General features: G+C 40.5%; 1 protein-coding gene across 3 annotated transcripts in view; it reads left to right on the top strand.

Annotated features, from left to right (window-relative positions):
• The window catches only part of ITPRID1 (ITPR interacting domain containing 1), a 129305-nt gene that overhangs the window by 39791 nt on the left and 64356 nt on the right, over positions 1–25158 (top strand). For 2 of the 3 annotated variants that reach the window (XM_017344417.3, XM_070059415.1), the window contains 4 exons: positions 15174–15225; positions 17305–17391; positions 18301–18503; positions 22094–22653. In XM_017344417.3, the coding sequence (XP_017199906.2) occupies positions 15174–15225; positions 17305–17391; positions 18301–18503; positions 22094–22653 (902 nt within the window). The remainder of the gene's footprint in view (positions 1–15173; positions 15226–17304; positions 17392–18300; positions 18504–22093; positions 22654–25158) is intronic. The other variant, XM_070059416.1, reaches the window with a different exon arrangement.

Consider the following 25158-nt stretch of genomic DNA (forward strand, 5'->3'; position numbering starts at 1 on the left):
GTCTCACCAAAGCACTTCACAAAGGGTGTGCTCTCACCTTATGACCTGTCTCTTTCCAAATCAGAGGGCATCTTAGCTGAATGGGCTGGCAGTCAGGGCTTTGTTTGCTCAGGACACACGGGTGACACACAGGGAATAGCTTCACAGGCTTCTTCCAACTCTGTCTTTTCCCTTTCCAAGACTGATCACCACAGGATATAGATTAGAACTTCCCTTAATGATCACGAGTAAACACAACTGATTCTCACTTTGGATTCATTGTGAATTCAGAATCTTCCTGTAGTCTCAAGGAAACTAGGGCATTCAGAGCTTCTTGGGGTCAGTTGTGGCACTCAAGTGACCATGTTGTTGGATGTTAAAGTTCTGCTTCCCAGGTGGCAGACCCACTCTTAATCTCAGGATCCTACATTTAAGCTGAAGAGAAGAAATTCCAAGAGTATCTGGTTTGTGGAAAACTCAGTTCCACCACCAGAGAAGAAATCAAACACCAATACTCTGATTATGTAAGTGCATTGTCATTACAAAACAAAATATTGACACACAGTGAATATGCATTCAAAATGTGGGACAGTATAATTGACATTTTTTTGTTTAAGCAAAACTGTGAAGGCAAAAACAATAGAACTTTAATAGCTTCTATTAAAGATATGTTTGGGGTTGGTTACTAGATGATGGATGATTAACTCATTTGTCCTTTTTACATGTAAATTTCCTCTCCAATCTCTAGAGAGATCTGAGAGTAACCAGGAAAAATTTGTTAAATAATAAGAACTTATAAAACCAAATTCTAAATTTGTAGTCTATATACTGTTAGAAAAGGTCAAAATATATCCAATTAAACATGAAAAGTCCCTTAGGGCTTGTCAATAAAAGCATTTATAGAAAAGAGCTATTATAGGTGAAAGGTACAAAGATATAAAATATGTGGCTAGGGCTTGCTCTCAAGGATGTCAGAACCATTAGAATTCAAGATATAACCTCTACTATCTTTTATACAAGACCCTCTGTTCTCATCCCCTCTCATTATATTCCTAGTTATCTTTTCATCCAATTCCTCTAGTCTTCTATCTTTCTTTTCTTTTCACTTCTTGTCCTTCTTTTGAGACTTGATCCAAATCAATCTCATAGCCTCTACAAGACCCTTCCTCACTTCTGCCCTGACAGCCTCTTCCCTGAACCCAAGCAACATCCATTATGTGTTCTTACCCAGGTGATTCTTGGCCTGCGTTGCCTAAATCAGTAGAGGTATGATCCGTGTCACTGGCAAAACTCTCAGCCAAAGGGGCACAGGAATAATCCTAAGTCATCTGGTTTCCCCAAAGCTCTTCAACAGAACATCATACTGAAATGTAGTGAAGATGATTCTGTCAGGTCTAGAAATCTTCACAGAAGAGGTGAGATTTCAGTGAGTCAGTGAACGAGGGATATGGTTTTGAACAAAGAAACAAAGCAAGAAAATTGAATTCAGTGGAAAAAATAGGAAATTGAACAAAGCCACAGAAACAAGAAAGCTAAATGTATGAAGAAAAGCGTGTGGAAGTGACCAGAGCAGAGCAGTTGTTTTATGCTAGGGAGCAATATGAAAATGTTCTTGTTAAACAGAGCATGGGAGATGACAAATGTCTGAAAATTAAGAAAGAGGGGCTCATGTGTGGTATCTTAGGGCTGGGATGGCACAGAAAAGTCACGTCAGGTTCTGGTTCAGATGGATAGGTAGTTATGGTGGGGCATTGGGCTGAATAGAATTTTGATGCCATCTCTTTTTTCACCCAGAATGAGAGCCATGAATAATTCGGGATGATAATTGATGATAACTGCCGTAGGTGTGGTGACAGGAAATTGAAGCAAGTGTGTTACACGTTTGTCATTGCTGTTGCAATGAGTTCTGAACACACTACACCAAGAAGTGGAATGGCAAATGCCAGGGTTTCTCTTGGAAGACAGGGCACGTATTGGGAAGAAAACAGGGCACATATTGGCACATATGTACTCAGGCTTGAGGGGACACAGCCTTATAGCAGTGGAGTGGGGGAGGAAGAAGAACAGCATTTGGAAAAAGATTTGTGGGTAAAGAACAGCAAAACATGCCTATTGGGCATGAATGTCAGAATATGTCTCTCTTTTTATAATATGGATTAATAATTTGCTAATGGAAGTAACCAGTACTGCTGACCACCTCTACAAAGTGTCCTGGCCGTGCAGGAGTTAAATATACAGAAAGCTGGAGAATGCTATTATTTTAGAGCCCTGTGAAAATGTAATCTGATTAGTCTATTGGACGATATTCCAAAGAACCAAATGTCTTCCATGAATCAGTCAGAAATGCTTAGGAAAACCAAAATAAAAATGCTTTCTAAGCCAATAAAGGTGCTAATTAGTGCCTTCTGCATATCTAACTACATCTTCTCCAGTAATACATTCTGCAGGGTTAAGTGCAGTGTCTGCTGCTTCAGATGGCAGAAGTCCACCTAACAGAAGGGAGGGTGGCTGGAGACTCCCATATCTAAAAGGGAACCAGAACCAGCAGTTTAACCCATGGATGGGATATATTGAATAGAGAAGGGACACTTTTTTTCCACTTTAATTTTTACCCAAACTAAAATCTAGGAAACTTGTGGAAGTAGTACCTTTTCCCTCCTCCATCTTTCCAGGTTTTAGAGAGTAAATTCTAGTTTTACAAACCTTTCAAGGGTATCCCAGAAGGAGAAAATGTGAAAACTGAGAAATGAGAGAAACCAAGTATGAAACTGAGGAGTTCCTAGCCAGCAGGGGTTTGTGTGGTGAGTGAAAATACCTTTGTAAGGGTCTCACCTTCTACCTGGGGCAACCTCAGGCAGGTGCCTGCAGAAATGTGGGGAAATCTAGGGTAACAGGAGGAGTCTGCTGCTTACATTATGGCATTCAGTGAGCATGAGATCCGTATTCCTTTCAGAGGTAGCCAACTCCAATGCTTCCAGAAGCCAAGCAGGTAATTGCTAATGAGCAAAGCAGGAGGGAAGGAAATGCATAAAATTGGAGAGCGCCTTGCCTTCAACAGATTGCCTCCCTGAAGACACCTGGATTGGTCCTGCTGGCTCTTCCAAGTTTTAAGGAAAGTCTAGAAGTCCCAGTCCTTGTGGGAACCAGCACATCATGGGCCACCAGCTTGTGCTTCCTCATTCAAGTTCATTATTGAAAACAGGCAAAGGGAAGAAGAACCTGACTGCAGTAAGCTCCAAAAAGTTCACAAATTAACATAGTTGGTGGGGGTAGAGGACTGACAAATTATTCCAACAGGCAAGGAATAATAGAGCCACATAGGCCAGTGCAGGACTCTCAACTGCCTAGGTCCCAGGCCTGGAAAGGAAGTCTCCGCTTCCACCACCATCACGAAGTAAACACACAGTAGCACTGTGAAAATACCACATGGTCTCTCAGGACCTAGGGAACTTGGGAATATAAAATAGAAGTTAAGCTGTAAACCCAATTAATTTTAATGATTTTGCCACAGTTTAAAAAAAAAAATCAGACTTATCGTATGAGTTTTAAAAAGTTGTATCAGTTTTCCCGGGCCTGGTTTTATCCAAAACCTGAGCTTGGCAGCAGAGAGGGCTATGTCTGAATGGCTATAGATAGACAGTTGTGTCATTTTAAGCAAGAGTGTTGGGAATATAGGACAGAATGTAAGAACTATATTTCTAGATCCGTGAAGAAGGGGTTCAGGAAAAGGGTCAAACATCCCACCTGTTGTCCCCTGTCAGTGGTGGCTGAGCCTCCCAGGGTGCTCTCAGTACAGTGGAAGGTGGGAGAGTCCTTTGCCAAGCTGGTGCTAAAGCTGTAAGGCTGTCATAAGTGTCATCAAGTAAGAAGACCCCCACTGCAACCATTCCAGACCCACGTTGCCCAGTCCCGAGAAAACCCGTTTACTTGAGGGACTTCTTTTCCTCTTGGGGGTTGCCCTGGGTGTCCTGGCAAGCAGACTGCTTCCAACAGTGGGGGCAGGGAAGAGGGTGTGGTCTCTGGCCAGGGACCAGTAGATGTCCTAGAGTCCCATGAAGGAACCTAGATGACTAGATTTGCTATAGGGTTAGGCTGCTTGAAAACTTAAGCTGAGATACTCTTTGCATCAGTATCTGAGAATGGGTCATTACCTCACTGACCATTTGAGCAAGATCCCAATGTCAGATTCCTGGCCCACACATATGTTCATTCACACATTCCAGGAAACCCATGGTAATAGTACCCAACCAGAAAACACTGAGGCAGTGACAAGAATGGTGGTACTGGCAGATGACACTGTAAAATGTTTTAGACTCGAGATATTTTAGGACATGAGAGAGAGGCTCAGAAACTCTCCAGATGAACTATAGGAACCATAAATGGGGGCTGACCTTGTGCCTTACAGGCAAAGCAGTAGAGATGCTGCTGGTAGGAAGAAGGGCAGGGAGAAATGGAAAAAATGTTTGAAATGGTAAATATTTTACCTTCCATTTGGACAGCTTATTATTAGTTCATTGTGACACTAAGTTTATTAAAAACAAGTTTGAGAAGCACCAACACAGAGCGGAGGTCAGTGAACTGCAATGGGTTAATAGTATCTTATGGAATGAGATTTGGAGCTTTCAAAATCCAGATCCTAGAGGTGCCTCCTAGGTGAAGGAAGAGCTAAATGGAAGAAGATATCCTGTGCAACAACTCCAGTAAATTTATTTAAATCGTCAGACATTTGCAAAAAGATTTCATATGTTGTTAGTCTCTTTCTGCCATGATCTGAAGTTCTAAAACTATGAATATAATAGGAAAAACAGACTGGTGTTATGCTTCATTTTCGATCTGGTGCAATGTTTGAGTCAGGTATTCTTTTATATATATATATATTTTTTTTTGACAGGCAGAGTGGACAGAGTGGACAGTGAGAGAGAGAGACAGAGAGAAAGGTCTTCCTTTGCCGTTGGTTCACCCTCCAATGGCCGCTGTGGCCGGCGCACCGCGTCTATCCGAAGACAGGAGCCAGGTGCTTCTCCTGGTCTCCCATGGGGTGCAGGGCCCAAGTACTTGGGACATCCTCCACTGTACTCCCTGGCCACAGCAGAGAGCTGGCCTGGAAGAGGGGCAACTGGGACTAGAACCCGGTGTGCCAGTGCCGCAAGGCAGAGGATTAGTCTACTGAGCCGCGGCGCCAGCCTTTTATATTCTTTTTGATGTGAATATATGTACCAGATATCACATACAAAATTTTAGAAGCATCACATTTATATCACAATAACTGTGATTATGGCCATTTGCTTTTGTATTTATTTCACCCTTGGTCACTATACTCTAGGATGTTTTATGATGTAGTTACGTATTTTCTTCAAATGATCAGCTAAAATTCAGACAAATGCCCCTAAATTAATCTTTTTCTCAAAACTCCACATTTGGCATTACTCATCTTATTTGTTTCCCCCCCCTAGAAGACTTTTATTTAAGAAATACAAACTTCATACATTTCACAATTACAACTTCAGGGACATGGTGATTCTTCCCACCATACATGCCTTCCCCTCCACTCTCCCAAACCTCTTCTTCCTTGCTCTCCTAGTCCCATTCTTTTTTTTTTTACTAGTATCTATTTTCAATCAAATTTATACACATATGATTAACTCTATGTTAAGTAAAGAGTTCAATAGTATGAAAATAATATGAAAAAAAAAAAAACAAAAAACCTGTTCCTCAACAGTTGAGACAAAGGCTGTTGAAAGTCATTGCTTCGCAAAGTGTAAATTTCACTTCTATAGATTGCCTTTTAGGTGCTCTGCTCTATTAGTTATCACAGGACAGAGAGAACATATGGTATTTATCCTTTTGGAACTGATTTATTTCACTAAGTATGATGTTTTCCAGTTTCATCCATTTTGTAGCAAACCACCGAATTTTGTGTTTTTTTTTTTAACTGCTCTGTAGTATTCCATGGTGTATATATCAAATAATTTCTTTATCTAGTCTTCAGTTGACAGACATCTGAGTTGATTCCATATCTTCGCTATTGTGAATGGAGCTGCAATAAACATGGGGGTACAGATAACTCTTTCATCTGCTTATTTAATTTCACTTATGTTAATTTGCAGGAATGGGATTGTTGTGTCATATGATAGGTCTATATTCAGATTCCTGAGGTATCTCCACACTGTCTTCCTTAGTGGCTTTACCATTTTACCTTCCCACCAACAGTGGATTAAGGTACCTTTTCCCCCCACATCCTCGCCAGCATTTGTTCTTTGTTGATTTCTGTATGAAAGCTATTCTAACGGGGGTGAGATGATACTTCATTGTGGTTTTGATTTGCATTTTCCTGATGGCTAGTGATCCTGAACATTTTTTCATGTGTCTGTTGGCCTTTTGGATTTCCTCTTTTGAAAAATGCCTGTACAGCACCTTTGCTCATTTCTTAACTGTTTCGCTTATTTAGTTATTGTTGAATTTCTTTCTTTTCTTTTTCTTCTTTTTTTTTTTGATAGGCGGAGTTAGAGAGACAGAGAGAAAGGTCTTCCTTCCATTGGTTCACCCCCTAAATGGCCGCCACGGCCGGCACATTGCGCCGATCTGAAACCAGGAGCCAGGTGCTTCCTCCTGGTCTCCCATGCGGATGCAGGGCCCAAGGACTTGGGCCATCCTCCACTGCCTTCCCAGGCCACAGCAGAGAGCTGGACTAGAAGAGGAGCAACCGGGACAGAATCTGGTACCCCAATCGGGACTAGAACTTGGGGTGCCAGTTCCGCAGGTGGAGGATTAGCCTACTGAGCTGTGGCGCTAGCCTTTTGTTGAATTTCTTGAAAAGTTTATATATTCTGGTTATTAATGCTTTATCAATTGCATAGTTTGCAAGTAATTTTTTCCATTCTGTTGGTTGCCTCTTCACATTCCTGAGTGTTTCTTTTTTAGTACAAAAGCTTTTCAATTTAATGTAATCCCATTTGTCAGTTTTGGCTTTGATTGCCGATGCCTATGGGAACTTTTCCAAGAACTCTTTGCCTATGCTGATGTTTTGCAGGGTTCCCCAAAATTTTCTAATAATTTGATGGTATATGGTCGTAGATTTAGGTCTTTAATTTGTTTGGAGTGGATTTTTGTGTGAGCTGTAAGGTAGGGGTATTGCTTCATATATCTGCATGTGGAGATCCAGTTTTCCCAGCACCATTTTTCTTAAGAGACTGGCCTTGCTCCAGGGATTGATTTTAGCTCCTTTGTCAAAGATAAGTTGGGTGTAGATGCTTGGATTAGTTTCTGGCATTTCTCTTCTCTTCCATTGGTCTATTCATCTGTTTTTGTACCAGTACCAGGCTGTTTTCATTATAACTGCCCTGTAGTATATATTGAAATCTGGTATTGTGATGCCTCCAGCGTCTTTTGTTGTTGTATAACATTGCTTTAGCTATTTGGGGCCTCCCGTATTTCTTTATAAATTTCAGCATCATTGTTTCTATGTCTCAAAAGAATATCCTTGGTATTTTGATTGGCATCACATTGAATCTGTAAATTGCTTTTAGTAATGTAGACATTTTGATAATACTGATTCTTGCAGTCCATGAACATGGAAGATATTTCCATTTTTTATCTTTTTCTATTTATTCTTTAATGTTTTTTACTTCTAATCATAGAGATCTTTGACATCCTTGGTTAAATTTATTCCAAGGTATTTGATTTTTTTTGTAGTTATTGTGAATGGGATTGATCTTAGAAACTCTTTCTCAGCTGTGGCATTGTCTGTGTATACAAAGGCTGTTCAATTTTGTGTGTTGATTTTATATCCTGCCACTTTATCAAACTCTTCTATAAATTCCAATAGTCTTTTAGTGGAGTCTTTTGGATTCCCTGTATATAGAATCTTGTCATATGCAAATAGGGATAGTTTGACTTCCTCCTTCTCAATCGGTATCCCTTTGATTTCTTTTTCTTGCCTAATGGCTCTGGCTAAAACTTTCAGTAGCAATGGTGAGAGTGGCATCCTTTTCTGGTTCTGGATCTTAGCGGGAATACTTCCAACTTTTCCTCATTCAATAGGGCTCTGGCCATGGGTTTGTCATAAATTGCCATGATTGTGTTGAGAAGCATTCCTTCTACATAAAATTTGCTCAAGGTTTTCATCATGAAACTGTGTTGTATTTTATCAAATGCTTTCACTTCATCTATTGAGAAAATCATATGGTTGTTGTTCTTCAACTTGTTAATGTCATATATCACATTTATTGATTTGTGAATGTTGAACCATCCCTGCATACCAGAGATAAATCCCACTTGGTCCAGGTATGATCTTTCTGATGTTGTTGGCTTTGATTTGCTAGTATTTTGTTGAGGATTTCTGTGTCTATATTCAACAGAGAAATTGGTCTGTAGTTCTCTTTCTCTATTGCATCTTTGCTAGGGTTAGGAATTAAGGTGATGCTGGCTTCATAGAATGAAGCCATTGTTTAAAGTAGCTTGAGAAGAATTTGAGTTAGTTCTTTAAATATCTGGTAGAATTCAGCAGTGAAGCTATCTGGTCCTGGGCTTTTCTTTTTTGGGAGGTTCTTTATTACTGATTCAATTTCCATCCTGATTATTGGTCTGTTTAGGTTTTCTGTGTCTTTATGGCTCAATTTAGGTAGGTTGCATGTGTCCAGGAATCCTTCAACAACTTCTAGGTTTCCTGGTTTGTTGGCATACAGCTCTTTGTAGCAGTTTCTGATGATTCTTTTTATTTCTGTGTTTTCTGTTGTTACATTTCCTTTTTCATCTCTAACGTTCTTGATTTGGGTCTTCTCCCTCCTTTTTTGGTTAGTTGGGCCAATTTTGTTTATTTTTTCAAAAGCCAGCTTTTTGTTTTGCTTATCTTTTGTGTTGCTTTTTTTTGGTTTCAATTGTGTTTATTCACTGATTTTAATTATTTCTTTTCTCCTACTAGTTTTAGGTTTAGTTTGGTTTGGTTAGGTCTTTGAGATGCATTGATAGCTCATTTACTTGGTGCCTCTCCAGTATCATGATGTAGGCACTAATTGCCATGAAATTTCCTCTTAGCACTGCTTTTGCTTAGTTCATAAATTTTGATATGTTGTATTGTTGTCTTCCTTTGTTTCCAGAATTTTTTTGATTTCCCTTTTAATTTTTTCAATGATCCACTGTTCATTCAGGAGCATGTTGTTCAGTCTCCATGTGTTTGCATAGGTTCTAGAAATTCTAGAGTTGTTTATTTTCAGCTTTATTCTATTGTGATCTGAGAAGATGCATGGTATGATTTTGCTCTTTTTGAATTTGCTGAGACTTGCTTTATGAACTAGATTGTGGTCAAACCTAGAGAAAGTTCCATGGTTGGATGAGAAGGATATGTGTTCTGTGACTATAGGATGGAAAGTTCTGTAGATCATTTAGATTCACTTGGTCCATAGTTTTAATTAACTGTTGTTTCCTTGCTGATATTCTATCTGGTTTATCTGTCCGTTGCTGAAAGTAATGTGTTGAAGTCCCCCATTTCTACTTTATTGGAATTAATGTCTCCCTTTAGATCCATTATCATTTCTTTTAAATAGCCAGGTGCCCTGTAATTAGGAGAATATGTTTATAATAGTCACATCTTCCTGTTGACTTGATTTCTTAATCATTATACAGTGTACTTCTTTGTCTCTTTTTTTTTTTTTTACAGATTTATTTATTTGGAAGGCAGGGTTACAAGAAGGCAGAGCCAGAAATAGAGGTCTTCCATCTGCTAGTTCACTCCCTAGATGGCCGCAGCAGCAGGAGCTGTGCTGTTCCAAAGCCAGGGTCCAGGAACTTCTTCCAGATCTTTCACACGGGTTCAGGGGACTAAGGACTTGGGCCATCTTCTGCTTTCCCAGGCCATAGCAGAGAGCTGGATCAGAAGAGGAGCAGCTCAGACTTGAACTAGTGCCAATATGGGATGTTGGCACTGCAGGCAGTAGTTTTACCCGCTATGCCACAGGGCCAGTCCCTCTTTGTCTCTTTTAACAGTTTTTGTCTTAAAGTCTATTTTGTCTGATATTAGAATAGCTACACCAGCTTTATTTTTTTTTTTTGTTTTATGCTAGTGTTGAATATCTTTTTACATCTTTTCACTTTCAGTCTGTGCAGATTTTTGTTGGTGAGATGTGTTTCTTGTAGGTGGCAGATAGATAGGTTTTGTTTTTTAATCCATTCATCCAGTCTGTGTCTTAACTGGAAAGTTGAGGCCATTTACATTCAAAATGACTATTGTTAAGTAATGACTTTGCCCTGCCATTTTCCTGTAAATATTCCTATTAGTTACTTTGGATTTCCTTTGTACTTTTACTGGGAGATTTATACTCCTTTCATAGTGATGACCATGTTTCTCTGTGTAGTATATCCTTAAACATCTTTTGTAAGGCTGGATGGGTAGTGACAAATTCTTTCAATTTTGGTTTATTATGGAAGGTCTTTATTTCACCTTCGTTCATAAATGAGAGGTTTGCAGGGTACAGTATTCTGAGTTGACAGTTTTTTATCTTAAGACATGGAATATATCTCACCATTCTCTCCTAGTCTGTAGGGTTTCTGATGAAAAGTCTGCTGTGAGTCTATTTGTAGATCCTCTGAAAGTAATCTGGTGTTTCTCTCATGCACAATAATGCATTGTGATAAATATCTTTTCTAGTCATGTCTATTAGGAGTTCTATGTGTTTTCTGTACTTGGGCACCTCTTTCTTTCTCCAAATTAGGGAAGTTTTCTATAATTATTTCACTAAAAAGGCCTTGTAATTCATTCTCTCTTCCCACACCTTCAGGAACTCCTAAAACCCATATTTTGGGTAGTTTGATAGTATCCCATAGATCTCCAACAGAGTTTTAGTTTTCTAATTTCTTCTTTTTTTTAGTCTGACTGTAAAATTTCCAGCAATTTGTCTTCTAAATCAGATATTCTTTCTTCTGCTTCACTGAGTCAGTAAAGGCTTTCCACCACATTTTTTATTTCTTCTATTGAATTCTTTATTTCTAAGATGTCATTTTGATTTTTAATATCTCAATTTCATAGGAGAAATTTTATTTCATGTCATTAAAGATTTTGTTAGTTTGTGGATTTGCTTCTGATTACTTCAAAGTAATCCTACAATCAACTTTTTGAATTCCATTTCTGTCATTTCTTCAGTCTCTTCATCTTCACGTTCTAGAATTGAAGTGTTGTGTTTTTTGGGGGGCATCACGTTGTCTTCCTTATTCTTTGTTCTTGAATTGCTGCATTTATTCTGCATTTATGGAGATACTTGTTGGTTTCTTTTTTGTTTTGTTTTTTCTTGTGATGGATTTTATCTTTGTTCTATTCCTCTGTGGCTTAGTGGAGTGTCTATTTTTTAAGTGAATACCCAGAGGCATATGGTGGGTATGCCCAGGGAGTTCTGTTTAGCGCTACAGGTGAAGTGAGTGTCCAAAATGACACCCAGGTTGAGCACAGTAAATCTCTTTTTCTTTACCAGAAGAGGGGTTTGTTCTGCTCTGTTGGCATAGTCTCATGCTCACCTCCTCTCTTCTAATGAGACCAATGCCTGGGCACTAGCCTCAGTGGGTACAACATTCATCCATGCTGCCACAAAAACCACACAAAGAATCTGTGCAGTCCTTTGTTAGAGCACCGATCCCACATCTATGCCTCTCACCAGGCAATCAGGATGCCCTGGGAATGTGGAGCCATTCACAGTGACTGCCCAAAGTCTCAGCCACATTCTGCACCCTGCCACATAGCCATAGTATTTTCACAGTCCAGGCACACAAGCCTCCTACAGTCATGAGCACCCACTCCCTTCAATTCTCCCAGCCATACTCAGGTGTCTCCACTCAGCTGTTTTTTGGGCACATGGATGTGAGCTGGCACAGCTGTTACATATGTCCAAAATGGCACCTGCCCTCTCTCAGCTTGCTACAGAACAGCAGTTCTGGGTGGTCAGGAAGAGAGACACATGCCTCCTTTTCTTCTCCTCTAGGCTGGCTTGTGCACTGTCCCTCACAGGGCTCCAAGCCAGACTCATGCTATACTCTCCCACAGATTTATTGCCAGTGGCTTAGGCTGCTGGAGTCTGGTCTCACCTCACTCCCCAGGGCTGGTGCTGAGGCTCTCAACTGCTGAGTTCCTGGACTGTGTGTGTTCAAACCCTCCACAGATGTTCACAGTGTCACTTTAATTTGAAGTTTCCTCTGCCGTTTTCTCTCTAACTCTTCCCTGAGACTGCACTCTCCATTTTTTTTTAAAACTATCTTCCCCTAGACCAGAGCAGTAAGCTCCTTCTTTATTCCACCATCTTCGGTCTCACACTCATCTAATTGGATGATTCCAATCAATTGGTAGTATATTTCCTACAGATTCTGGGAGGCTATCTATGCTGGATGAGGAAGTGCTGTAATATATTAATGGTGTTTGCATGGGAGTAGGACAAGCAATAGAAACACAGACACCATCTCTGTCCCCACATTGTACTTAAACCTTTAAAATAAATTTCTATTTCTTCCCTATCTGACTCTTGTGACAACAGAGTCCCATGTGTTGGGTAAGTCAGGCATTCCCTGTATCTGTTTTCTCTCTACCTCTTCGATGGCAGTGTATTCTGGGCTGTTCACTCACACCTCAGTTACATCTCCAGTGGTTTTTGTTCTGTTCCAGTGGTTTTTCTGTTTAGCAGGGTCACTGCATCTTTGAAAAATCTGCTGTAAATTTTGGGTGTTCCTATATCCACCCCCAAAATTTGACAGAGATAAGTTCACAAACACCTAAGATCTATTTATAGTCCCCTGTCAGGGCAAGAACTCTGGCTTTAAACTAAAGATTTATTTTACTTTTCTTTCTTATGTTCAAATCTTACCAGGTTCATTTTTCCAAACTTTCTCCCACCTGTATTATCTTTCTTATAGTGAAAAATGTGACATTCTCAAGGAAGCACATGGTGGCAACACATTCCAATTTTGGAAAACTCACTCATTTGTACCCAGGAGAGTCTGAGTGAGTGGAAGCAAGAAAACTGGTGAACCTGCTGAGGAATTTGCCCGTACTCTGGACATTTCTTTCTGCAGATTTCAGCCACATGTTAGGATGTGATACAGGATCTGAGTAATGCAACAGCCCCTGAATTGGCCTTTCTCCATCCAACACAGTCACCTCTCTTATCTGCATGGGGAAATATGTTCCAGAACACCCTGGGGATGCCTGAAACCATGGCAACACACACACACATAACTTTTTTTCCTATTCATACATAAAGTTTAATTTATAAATTAGATACAGTAAAAGATTAACAATAATGGTCAGTAATAAAATATAACAACTGTAATATACTGAAGTAAAAGTTATATGTATGCAGCCTCTCTGTCTCTCAAAATATCTTACTGTGCTGCAGATCTTAGCAACTCCAGCATATAATCTTTGTCTTTTTCTTTCTTATTAAGTAGAGAACTAATGCCTTCTCCCTCAATGAGAGTACTTTATGACTTCTCTTTGGCATATTGGAGTTACATCCTCCTGTCTATTATGCTTTGGGCCATCATTAAGTTAAATAAGAGTGACTGAACACAGGCACTGCAATGTGATCTGATAACTGGGATGGCTAGTAAGTGACTAATGGGCAAGTAGTGAAAACTCCATGGATAAGCCACACAAAATGACAATTCATGTCCCAGAGGGAGGGAGGCAGAACAGTGAGGGATTCTATCATGCTACTCAGGCAACACACAATTGAAAGCTTGTGGGCTCTTAGTTTCTGTAATTTCTCATTTCGTGTTTTCAGATGGTGATTGACTTCAGGTAACTGAAACTGCAGAAAGCAAAACCAGAGATAACGGAGAGCCACTATATTTATTAATTACTTAATTTCAAGTTTGCTACTAGGAAATTAATCTTCAGCATGCTCTTTCTTAAATTTATGCGCTTGCTCAAAAATCTTTAATGAATTTCCATATACTAACACATAAATGTAAACTCCTCTTTCTGGCTTTCAAATAACCAGCAAGTAATTCTGTTGACATGTGGTGTTTTGAAAATAAACAATAACAGCAACAGTAACAAAATGGCAACAAAATAAGCTGTGGCATCTCACTGGCCATGATGAATTTATTTCATTTCTCTGCGCCTCAGCTTTTCTCTGTGTTGAGTGGAAATTAATCCCACCTCTTTCATGGATTTATTGTGATAATAAGTAGAGACACACTTAGCATGCTGCCTTGCCCAAAGTTAATGCTAAGTAAATAGTAACTACTATGGCTATAATCAATAAGGTGGTACTAAATTCCTATATCTGCTACTTTTGATTGTGTGATCTGGTCTCATTACTAAACTTCTGTTGAGTCTCGGCTTCTTTTCTGAAAGATGAAGATAGATCCTAAATTACAAAGCTTTTAGAAAGATTAAAAGATACAAATGGATAGAAGATACTCAACAAGTACTAGGCCCTTCATGTGTTTTTTCACCTGTTCCTGGGCTTGCTTCCCAACCTTCGGTACTGAGAGCATCCCCAGATGTCCCATGATATAATCAGACAAGCCCAGCACCCTGCCTTGTACTACTTCTTTATACACTTTCTCCTTTAACAATAACACCTCTTCTCTAACCATCTAATTCTCCCCAGTCTCAAAAGTCCAAGATAAGTACAACTTCTTCCATGAAACCTTCAGTGACTTTTCCCTTTGCCACTGACTTTTTTTTCTAAAGATTTTATTTATTTATTTGAGAGGTAGAGTTACAGACAGTGAGAGGGAGAAACAGAGAGAAAGGTCTTCCTTCCATTGGTCCACTCCCCCAGAAGGCCACAATGGCTGGAGTTGGGCCAATATGAAGCCAGGAGCCAGGAGCCTCTTCTGGGTCTCCCACGTGGATGCAGGGGCCCAAGCTCTTGGGTCATCTTCCACTGCTTTCCCAGGCCATAGCAGAGAGCTGGATTGGAAGAGGGGCAGCCAGGACTAGAACTGGCGCCCGTATGGCATGCCAGCACTGCAGGCAGAGCCACTGACTTCCCTCTTCATGGAGCAAGCATAGTGCTTCAAGTGCAGACCACAGAATCTGGTCCTTGATCTCATTTTGCCTTGTTCACTACACAGAAGCCATGTATTCCATATCTATGCAAACTTGGATATGGAAATTCAGTCCCATGTTGGTTCATTTGGGAATGAGTAACTCTTCCTTGAGGTAAAAGGAAATTAAGTTCTACTTTTTGTTTTTGTTGTTGTTTCAGCTTCTTTGCATGACCAAGGAATGGTTCAAATGAGTGTGAAAGACTACATGAGGTAGGCTGCAGCTTCAGTTACTTCCCTGCAGTGTTTTATAGCCACTTCTTTGATAAGTGAAATAGATGTGGGGATGATCCTTAGTAACACTGTGGATCTTGCAATCTCTTGAAAATCCATGGGCATAGCTACAGCGCCTAGAATATTTTCATTAACCTTGAGAAAAATAGAGGTTTATGAAATGTCATAAAGTGAGCAAATTAAATGAACAAATTCAGATTTAATTAGAACCTAGGCATAAATCACATTCTACTGCTCATAAGGATCTGTTCATAAAACAGTTACATTCATACTTTCATTTTTGCCAATGTTATCAATTGTTGTGCTATTTACTTACAATAGAACACATGATTTCCAGTGTTAGGTAGAAAAAAATGACCATCTTTTGATACAAGAAACACCTGGTCTCCAAGTGTGTTGCCTGGAACAATAACATCAACACCCAGGAATTTAAGTGGAAATATAAATTCCCAAGCCCTACTCCCAACACACTGAACCACAGAATCTGGAGGGAGAGTTCAGAAATCTCTATTTTTGCAAGTCCTTCAGATGAAAATGAGGCTTGCTGTCATCTAAGAACTCCTGGAATATATGTTGTGTTCTTTTTTTTTTTAATAAAAATTATTTATTTTCTTTTTTTTTGAAAGGCAGTCAGAGGCAGACAAGGATTCTATTCAATCATTCACTCCCCCAGTGCCCTCAATAACTAAGGCTGGGCCAGGCAGAAACTTGAAGCCTGGAACTTGATCTGGGTCTCCCACAAGGATAAAAAGGACCCAAGTACTTGAGCCATCACCGGCTGCCCGGCAAGGTTTGCTTTAGTAGGAACCTGGATCAGAAGGGGTAGCTGGAACTTGATCTAGGCAGTCAATATGGGATGCTGGAGTCCCAAGCAGGGCAACTGAACTGTGGTGCCATGTGTACCCAACTCAGAGCTCATGGAGGTTAGGAATGCTGCGCTCTCCTCACACTTGCACTGTCAGGAAAATTCCAACTAGCTGAATACCGAAGAGGCAGTCCTGTATCTCTCCTCCTCCTACCGATTCACACCTTTCTTCTCTTAAACGATGAGTTCTGCTACACATAGAAACAGTGAGCTATGAGGGACAATGGAGATCTTTTGGGCAATTCTCATTTTGTGAGGATCGTTTTGGTGAGCAGAATACAAGATGAAGTGGGGTTATAAGTGGAAACATGTCTTCTGTCCCTCTTCAAGGCTCCCAGTAAGTTCAACAATATGTTACAAACGGAGTTCTTATTATCCAGAAATTTTCTGTCTTGTAGCTTTGATGAAGAGAAGCAACTAAACAAAGAAGAGACAGGGCCCAGAAATTCTTATTTAATGTGGATAGGACAGAGATAAAGTCAGCAGCCCAAGTAGGATAACTTGGTCTTCTTGGGATCATTGATACCTGTGTGTTTTTTAAAATAAATTCTAATTTTGTAACAACTGGCTATTATATCCAATGCTACTGGATGGGATTCATGGTTTAGCAGAGGTGTATAAAACTGAACTGTGTAGTAGATTTCCATGGTCTTTGAGAGTGCTTTCATATGCTTTGCAATGCAAGCCTATAGGATAGAGTGACACTCATCCTTCCCATAGTAAAGAGCTTGTTACTATTGCATGTGTATGGCCACTTAGAGGTTGTTAGCTGTTCAGTATGAAATCCCCCTCCATTGTGGGAATTAACATGTCCCACTTCAGTGGCTGCTCATGATACGTCTTTTATCACATCATTTTAACTTCCTCCCAAAAGTTGGTGCCTAGCAAGGCTGCGTTCTGAAATGTTCTCCAATGATTTGCCATCTGTCAAAAGTGAGACTATCTGTCACCTTCATAATGAGCACTAGCAGGCACCTGACAAAGTCTCACTTTCTGTAACAACACAACACTCTAGAAAAGAGCGGTGGCTCCCCAGGTGCAAGTCCTTCCTCTCTTCAAAGGCGTGGGCATTGTGAGGCTCTTAGATACTAAGAGGACATGCAAATGTTTGCTCTGGAAGGGGAACATTCATGGTCACCTCCCTGGGGACTGTTCAAATCAACACATCTTGCCTTGGTGTTTTCCCACTGCAGATCTCTGCATCAGTTTTCAGAAGCTCCCAGCCTGTCCAGAGGGACTAGTTTCAGCTCTTGCCATTCTGCTGCAAGTTTACCACAAAGGTGCGTGATTTCCACACTTTTCAGCAAGAGAAATCATACTGTGTAATGAGAGTTAATGAAATTATAAATAGGCACTCGAGAGATACTGAATGGATGAATAAGAAAATGAATAAAGGATTTTCAAACTCCAACTTGCAAGAACCACATAAATAAGTCAGTGAAATTGGAAAACAGGTTAAGTATCTGTCAATGGGGAAAGGACCACATAAGCCATTGGCTCATCTATTTTATGGAATTGCTTTAGCTATAAAAAGAATAGATAAAGATCTGTATGCTAACTTAGATTCTTAAGTTGTGTTGTTAAGGGAAAATTGCAGGAAATTATATAGAGCATGTTAGTATTTATAAAGCAAACAGGTGAAATCTGCAATGCATGTGTATAACTAGGCATGTCTCTAGTTCTTGTCCCACACTCTCCCTGACCTAATTTAATGTTTGCTATTATGAAATAGAAAGCCAGACAAAGAAGCTCATAATTTCATATGTAAAGCACAGGCAAGGAGCCGTGTGTGTGTGTGTGTGTGTGTGTATAGGTATAACCTGTCTTTTAAGTAAGTATACAAGAGAACTTCATACATTGTAGAAAATAGAATTAAAATATAAATTTGTTTTGGTGCAATAAATTTTGAAATCCATGGAGTTTTTTCATACTATGTAATTTTCATGAATTTTTAAAGACCCCCTTGTATGCATGGGCATCAATTTTTTTCACCAACATAAACTTATTTTTTAACCCAATTCTCTCAGGAAGTTTTTGTAGTCCTTTTGTATATGAATTCTAATAAATACACATCTATTTGCATAGTCACGTTCCTCTTTTATCAAATTACTGGAAGATTGTGTGGTTGAAGCAACTTAAAAAAAGTGGTTATTGAATAAGTGAACTGTTATTTCTCATTTTTACTGCAGCATCCCTGAATGGCTGGAATTTTGGGAAAGAGATCCAGTGGAGATTCTCCTGGATCTGGGCTTTGGTACTGATGAACCAGACATCTGTGCACAAATCCCAGCCAGATTCCTGGATTGTGGCTCAGTGGCCAGAGGGATCAACACCCATGTTTTCCTTGAGGCTCAAAAGCAACGGATTCTTGTTGAGAATCCCAGCTTATGTGGTAAGTGAGGACCTGGTGGCATTCACAGCTTGGCAGTTGCAGCAAGTGGTCAGGTGAGCTGCAGTATTAAAACAGGGTGGACTTGGGGTGGGTTTTTGGACTGGTGGTTAATATGCTGATGGAGATGTATGTCAGAGTTCCTGGATTTGAGTTTTGGCTCCACTCCTGATTCCAGTTCCCTGCTATTTGTGCACCATGGGAGGTAGCATGTGGTGGCTTAAGGAGTTGGGTCCCTGACACCCATGTGGGAACCTGGATGGAGTTTCTAGCTCCTGGGCATTTAGGGGGTGAATTAGTAGATAGGAGTGCTCATGTGTGCTTGCTCACTCTCTGCTTCTCAAATAAATAAAAAAGGAAATAAGGAAGGAAGGAAAGAAGCACTTGGGCTATCTTCTACTGCCTTCCCAGGCCACAGCAAAGAGCTGGATTGGAAGTGGACTTGAACTGGTGCCCATATGGGATTCTGGCACTGCAAGAGGAGACTTAGCCCACTATACCACAGTGCCAGCCCCTACCAATACATTTTTGATTCAAGAAAGCTGAGGAGGTTGACTGTAAAACAAGCAATAATAAAATGAACTGACTGTTCAAAAGATGGAAAGGAAAATTATGTCTCATTCAAACTCAGTACAAAAGGTTCATACTTGGAGGATGAGAATAAATTAATCCATTGTTCAATCTACCTACAGGCAAAAATAAAACCTCATCCCACAATTCAGACTATGGAGTTCTCTGTGTTGACTGATCCAATTAATAGGTGGGGCTTGCCTAAGTATAAAAACCTGGTATGGATGGCTGTAAGCAGTCATAACTGCTGGAGCCTGATTCAGTCATACTCTCTGGTTCACAAGAGATTTAGTTTCAACTGAAGCTTAACTCAGGAGAGGAAATATAATGTGAATCATTCCAGAACATCCAGGACCCAAGAGTTTGTGTAGGCCATGGAAGAATAGCAGAGTTCTCTGTGAGAAATCCATCATAATTTTTAGAATAAAAGGATAATGAGCCAATATTTTCACCTTTCAGGTGCAATAGACAGGGAGGCATAAGGAAATGCTCACTGAAGGCTCAGAAACATTGCTCTGATAGTACAACAAACAATAGAACAGAGAAGGACATTCTTGCCCACGCTTACGGCCCTGGGCCATTATGAGTTATGCAACCCTGCATCATCACTGGGGTTGAGAGAAGGCCATGCAATAAAAAACAAAATGTTCTGTTTCCATTATCATTGTCTTACTATCTTGAGGTAGTAAAAAAATTTTTTATCACTTCTCCCAAACTGGCAACATGTCCCAGAACTAGTCCTTACAACATTAGGTCTCTCCCATATGCTAATTAATTTAGTACTTGCACAATGCCAAAATCATTGAAGCCAGATAATACAGAAAGTCTCACAAGTTGAGGAGCTTATTTGTTTTGAAAGGCAAATAGTCATATTAATTACTATCTTCTCTTGAAAGATTCAGAACTACATATATTCCCTTCCTTTATAATCAATATTTTAGCAACTAATAATTACATAGTATTGTGCTTTTGCAACTGTGCTTTGGTGTTCACAACAGATGTAAGCTGCCCATAAGAAAGATGCAGAGAGGCCGGCACTGTGGCATAGTGGGTTAACACCTTGGCCTGAAGCGCTGACATCCCGTATGGGTGCTGGTTCAGGACCTGGCTGCTCCACTTCTGATCCAGCTCTCTGCTGTGGCCTGAGAAAGCAGTAGAAGATGGCCGAAGTCTTTGGGCCCCTGCACCCACGTGGGAGACATGGAAAAAACTCCTGGCTTCGGATTGGCACAGCTTTAGCTGTTCCAGCCAATTGGGGAGTGAACCATCAGATGGAAGACATCTCTCTCCCTCTCTCTCTCTCTCTCTGCTTCTCCGCCTCTCCGCCTCTCCTTTCTCTGTGTAGCTCTGACTTTCAGATAAATAACTCAATCTTTGAAAAAAAGATGCAAAAAGTGGCCATTTACTACGTGCCTGACACAGAGCTAGGCACTGTATATCTGTGAATTCATTCATTTACTCCAAAATCAAACTTGTACTCATTGGTTGACCTGGGATTTGGATTCTGGCCAGCTGACTCCATATACTGTAGTCTTTACACATTCTCAGTGACAGAATAGGTCGACATGATGAAGGTGATGATGAGGACATCTGCATAAAGCTGTGGAGGTTACTCAGGTAACCTTGTATTGAAAGAGCTGGGCTTACTCATTTACATTGAGCTTAATACAAGTATATGTACATAGACAGTGGGTCTTCAGAATTCATGGAAATGCATATTATCAAAAGCTAGTATTTTAAAAGAATTTATTTATTGTAAAGGCACAATGACAGAGACTGAGAGACAGAGACAGAAACAAAGAGACAGAGACATCTTCTATCTACTGGTTACTCCCCAAATGTTGGAAACAGCCAGGGTTGGACAAGCCTCAAGCCAGGAGGCAGGAATTCTATTCTAGTCTCCTATGTGGGTCACAGGAACTCAAGTACTTGAGCCATCATCTGTTGCTTCCCAGGTGCATTAGCAGGAACATGGATCAGAAGCAGAGTAGCCAGGATGCCAAGAGACATTCAGATATGGGATGCAGATGTCCCAAGTTGTACCACAACTTCTGCCCTCCAATTTTTTTGGTGCCATAACAAATTTATCTTTTGAATCTATATCCATGAACTTTTTGAAGTATCCTCATGTAGATCTCATGTCTTCAGTTTCTAATTGATTAGCACATAAAAACTATAGTCTCATATGAAATTTTATATTCCTATATGTAGTTGTTATTATATACCATAGATGGAGTATTCAAAAAGTTCATGTGAAATGAATATAATGAAATAGCTTGGGCCGGCGCCGTGGCTCAATAGGCTAATCCTCCACCTTGCGGCGCCGGCACACCGGGTTCTAGTCCCGGTCGGGGCGCCGGATTCTGTCCCGGTTGCCCCTCTTCCAGGCCAGCTCTCTGCTATGGCCAGGGAGTGCAGTGGAGGATGGCCCAAGTGCTTGGGCCCTGCACCCCATGGGAGACCAGGAAAAGCACCTGGATCCTGGCTCCTGCCATTGGATCAGCGTGGTGCGCCGGCTGCAGCGGCGGCCATTGGAGGGTGAACCAACGGCAAAGGAAGACCTTTCTCTCTCTGTCTCTCTCTCTCTCACTGTCCACTCTGCCTGTCCAAAAAAAAAAAAAATAGCTTTACATGGATTTCAAACATTTTTTCATCAAAATAAATTTATTTCTTCTATTTTTCCATGAACTTCTGGAAAGATCCTCCTATTTGCATTCTCTCTCTCTCATATGTGTGTGTGTGTATATACGTGTATATATATATATATATATACACACACACACATACATACATATATCTCTAATATAGCTTAACTAAATATAACAGAGAATAGGGGAACCATTGTGAGGGGAGCCATCTTTCATAATTACAGTGGCAGGCACTGGGAAAAAGAGTTTTAAGAGTTTGAAATCCTTTTATCTGAAATATCACATGTTAACCAAATCTCCACTTTTTAGTACCTTATTTCCTACAGTTCCATTGAAAAGACCTAGTCTAGAGATTGTGTTTCTTGTGTTGTTCAGGCCATTTCCAACAGCTGGGAAGCTGGGATCATGGGACCAGCACCTTCTCATCTTTGCTGAATGATGTTAACATCCTACAGAACAAAGTGGAGGGGGAATCTGGAGGAGAGAGTGCACAGGGAACCTCAGTGAGTGCAACCAAAGGGCATCAAAGAAGAATGGGGAAACTTACAAGGAGAGCTTCAAAACAGACCATCAGGAGAGACTGCAACTCAGAAGCTTCATTTAAGATGGAGGAGGAGGTTTTCATTCCTTCTTCCAAACCAGAAGCAAATGGAGCAGAGTTACCAGCTGCCTCAGTCAACCAAAGGCATTTGTCTCCTGTGGCAGAAAATCAGTCGCTGCAAGCCCGTGATGACTGGATACCTGATCATCCTTGGGAAAGTCTTCTGAGCAAGCAGTGGCCACACTCATCCCCACAGGCCAAGCAGGTTCCTCCATCCTGTGTGTTTGAGGGGTCAGTCAAGGACAGAATGTGGAAGAACTCGATTCACTCTAATAAGCTCAAGAATTGGTCTTGTCTTGTGGGTAAAGGACCAGACTCCTTTGAAATGGAAGAGGTCAGTGTTGCACTCAAATACTCATCTTCCTAAGAAAAATAACCTGCATCACAGAGTTTTTTGGCTTCCAATCCACATTTACGCCATGTGTCAACCTCTCAGCATTATATTTTATTGGTCCAATTCAGTTTAGTCAAGGACACTTGAGGTCATTTTAGTTACTTCACTTGTGAAACCAACCATTGCTACATCTTATTCCTTTTCTTTTTCTTACCCACAGTTGAATATATGGATATTTTCTGAGTTTACTTTTCCTCAATGTTTTTTCTTAAGATTTATCTTATTTATTTGAAAGGCAGAGTTACAGAGAGATAGTCGGGAGAGAGAGATCTTCCAATGCTAGTTCATTCCCCAGATGACCACATCGGCTGGTCAGGGACGAAGCCAGGAGCTTCATCTGGGTCTCCTATGTGAGTGCAGGGGCCCAAGCACTAAAGCAAACACACAAACAGCACAGCAGCCCAGTAAGTCCAAACCAAACCCAAGTTCTTACTGCTTGGTCAATGGGCCTGCATTAGGCATTTTGGAGAAAACATCAGGGAAATGTCATTGACACATGCCCCGTTTCTAACACAAGAGGGTCTTTCTGCCAAAGCCATGAGAAAACAGCAAGAGTAGTCATGGGGAAAATTTCACTGAGTGGAAAGCCATTGATCGACTTCCAAGCAAAGGGAAACTTGGAGACAGAATTCATATTGAGATGCAAAATAAAACATCAAGCAAGGGGCTGGCATTGTTGCATAATGGGTTAAGCCTCTGCCTGTGATGCCAGCATTCCATACAGGTGCTGGTTCAAGTCCTAGCTGCTCCACTTCCAATCCAGCTCCCAGATAATGTGCCTGGGAAAGCAGGGGAAGATGGGTTCCCCCTCCTTTCATCTTAGGTACCCAAAATACTGTAGGCCAATTCCAAGATGGCATCACTTCTCAGCTGAGCCCTCCATGTACCAGGCACAGAGTTACTAGCACAAAGTTCATCATGGAATCTGCCCTCCAGCGAGCTACAGAGAAGAGGCAGGAGTGGGCACAGAAACCAATAACATCACATCCTAGGGACAGTGCCAGCTCTACATATCAACTTTTATGTTACTATACAGATATGTTTGGAGTTATTTAGAGAGCACCAAAAGACATTCATGATCAGCCAGAACACTAGGAAGGTCAAAGAACCTGTGGAAAGTAAGGTTCTATCATAATCATATAAGAAGAATAGGATTTAACCAGGTGAACGTGCCTATTGGGATCCCTCCCCACCCAAGGAAGATACAAAATTTGCCCTGGGGTGGGCATTTGGTTAAACAACTTGGTTAATAACTGTTAAGATACCACTAGGGATGCCTGCAAGCCTCAGTCCATCTCAGCATTGTCCCTTCCTAATGATGTGTGGCGTGGGAGGTGGCTCAGGTACTTGAGTTCCTGCATGCATGTGAGTTCCTGGCTCTCAGCTTTGACCCTGCCCAACCCCAGCTGTTTCAGGCATTTGGAGAGTGAAGGGTACACTAGTGAATGGAAGCTCTGTGTCTCTGCCTCTCAAATAAAGTACATTTAAAAAATAATGGACTTAAAATATATAGCTGTTAATGGTCCTGATTGTCACCAATCATCTCTCTATATTTCTGAACATGTATGCATATAATCTACATAAAAACAAAGAATGTTAAAATATTAAGCCAATTTTAAAAGGTATATGAAAATCAGTAGAGTTATAAAAGAGAGGAAAAAAAACCCAGCCCTTTGGTCAAGAGCCCTGATTTGAGGATAAACAGAGGCATCACTATTCTTATTTAACTCAATCATGTAAAGATTAATTAACAGACCAATGGTTAAATGGCTGTACAGGACTTCAAGCCCATCTGCAGTGCATTAGTCAGTCTGCCGTATTAGCTGGGATCCAAGCAAGGAGTTGTGCCAAACTCCAACCCAATGTCAAGCTTCATTTGACAGCTCTGTCCCTTAGGATTCTTCTGCTTCAAACTATACAGACTTCAAGGAAAATGATGTCCCTGTATGCCATCTATATGGAAGAGTACAAGGACCGGCACATGTCAAAATCCACTCAAAGAAATAGAAAAGTCTTTCCCCAGAACATTTCCAGATATCCTTACATGACAATTATTTAAGAAAAAAAAAAAGCCTACCTATTTATATTTGGAGGGGAGGAAAGGATTATATTCAGGCGATTTGTGTTTCCCCAGAGCACTCTCCCATGTGCCTTTGCCAGCTGCAGGCACCCAGCAAATCTTTAGTGGACAAGTAAATAACATTGTCAGAACGTATACACCCAGCAAAGATTTGGTGAATAGTAGAGTAACATTCAACGTATTTGCTGATATTAATCTAATCTGTGGGTGGCTTCTATAGAAAACCAGAATTATTGTCAAACTTCATAAACAACTTTATTTATGGTGTCCCTTTAATATTTTCTTGGATTTGTGTGTGAGAGAGACTATTCATATAAAGGGCAGAAATAGCCCCCAAACAGATCTTTAATAAAAATTCACTACTT

Source organism: Oryctolagus cuniculus, chromosome 16 (assembly GCF_964237555.1).
Source record: "Oryctolagus cuniculus chromosome 16, mOryCun1.1, whole genome shotgun sequence".
Lineage (NCBI taxonomy): Eukaryota > Metazoa > Chordata > Mammalia > Lagomorpha > Leporidae > Oryctolagus > Oryctolagus cuniculus.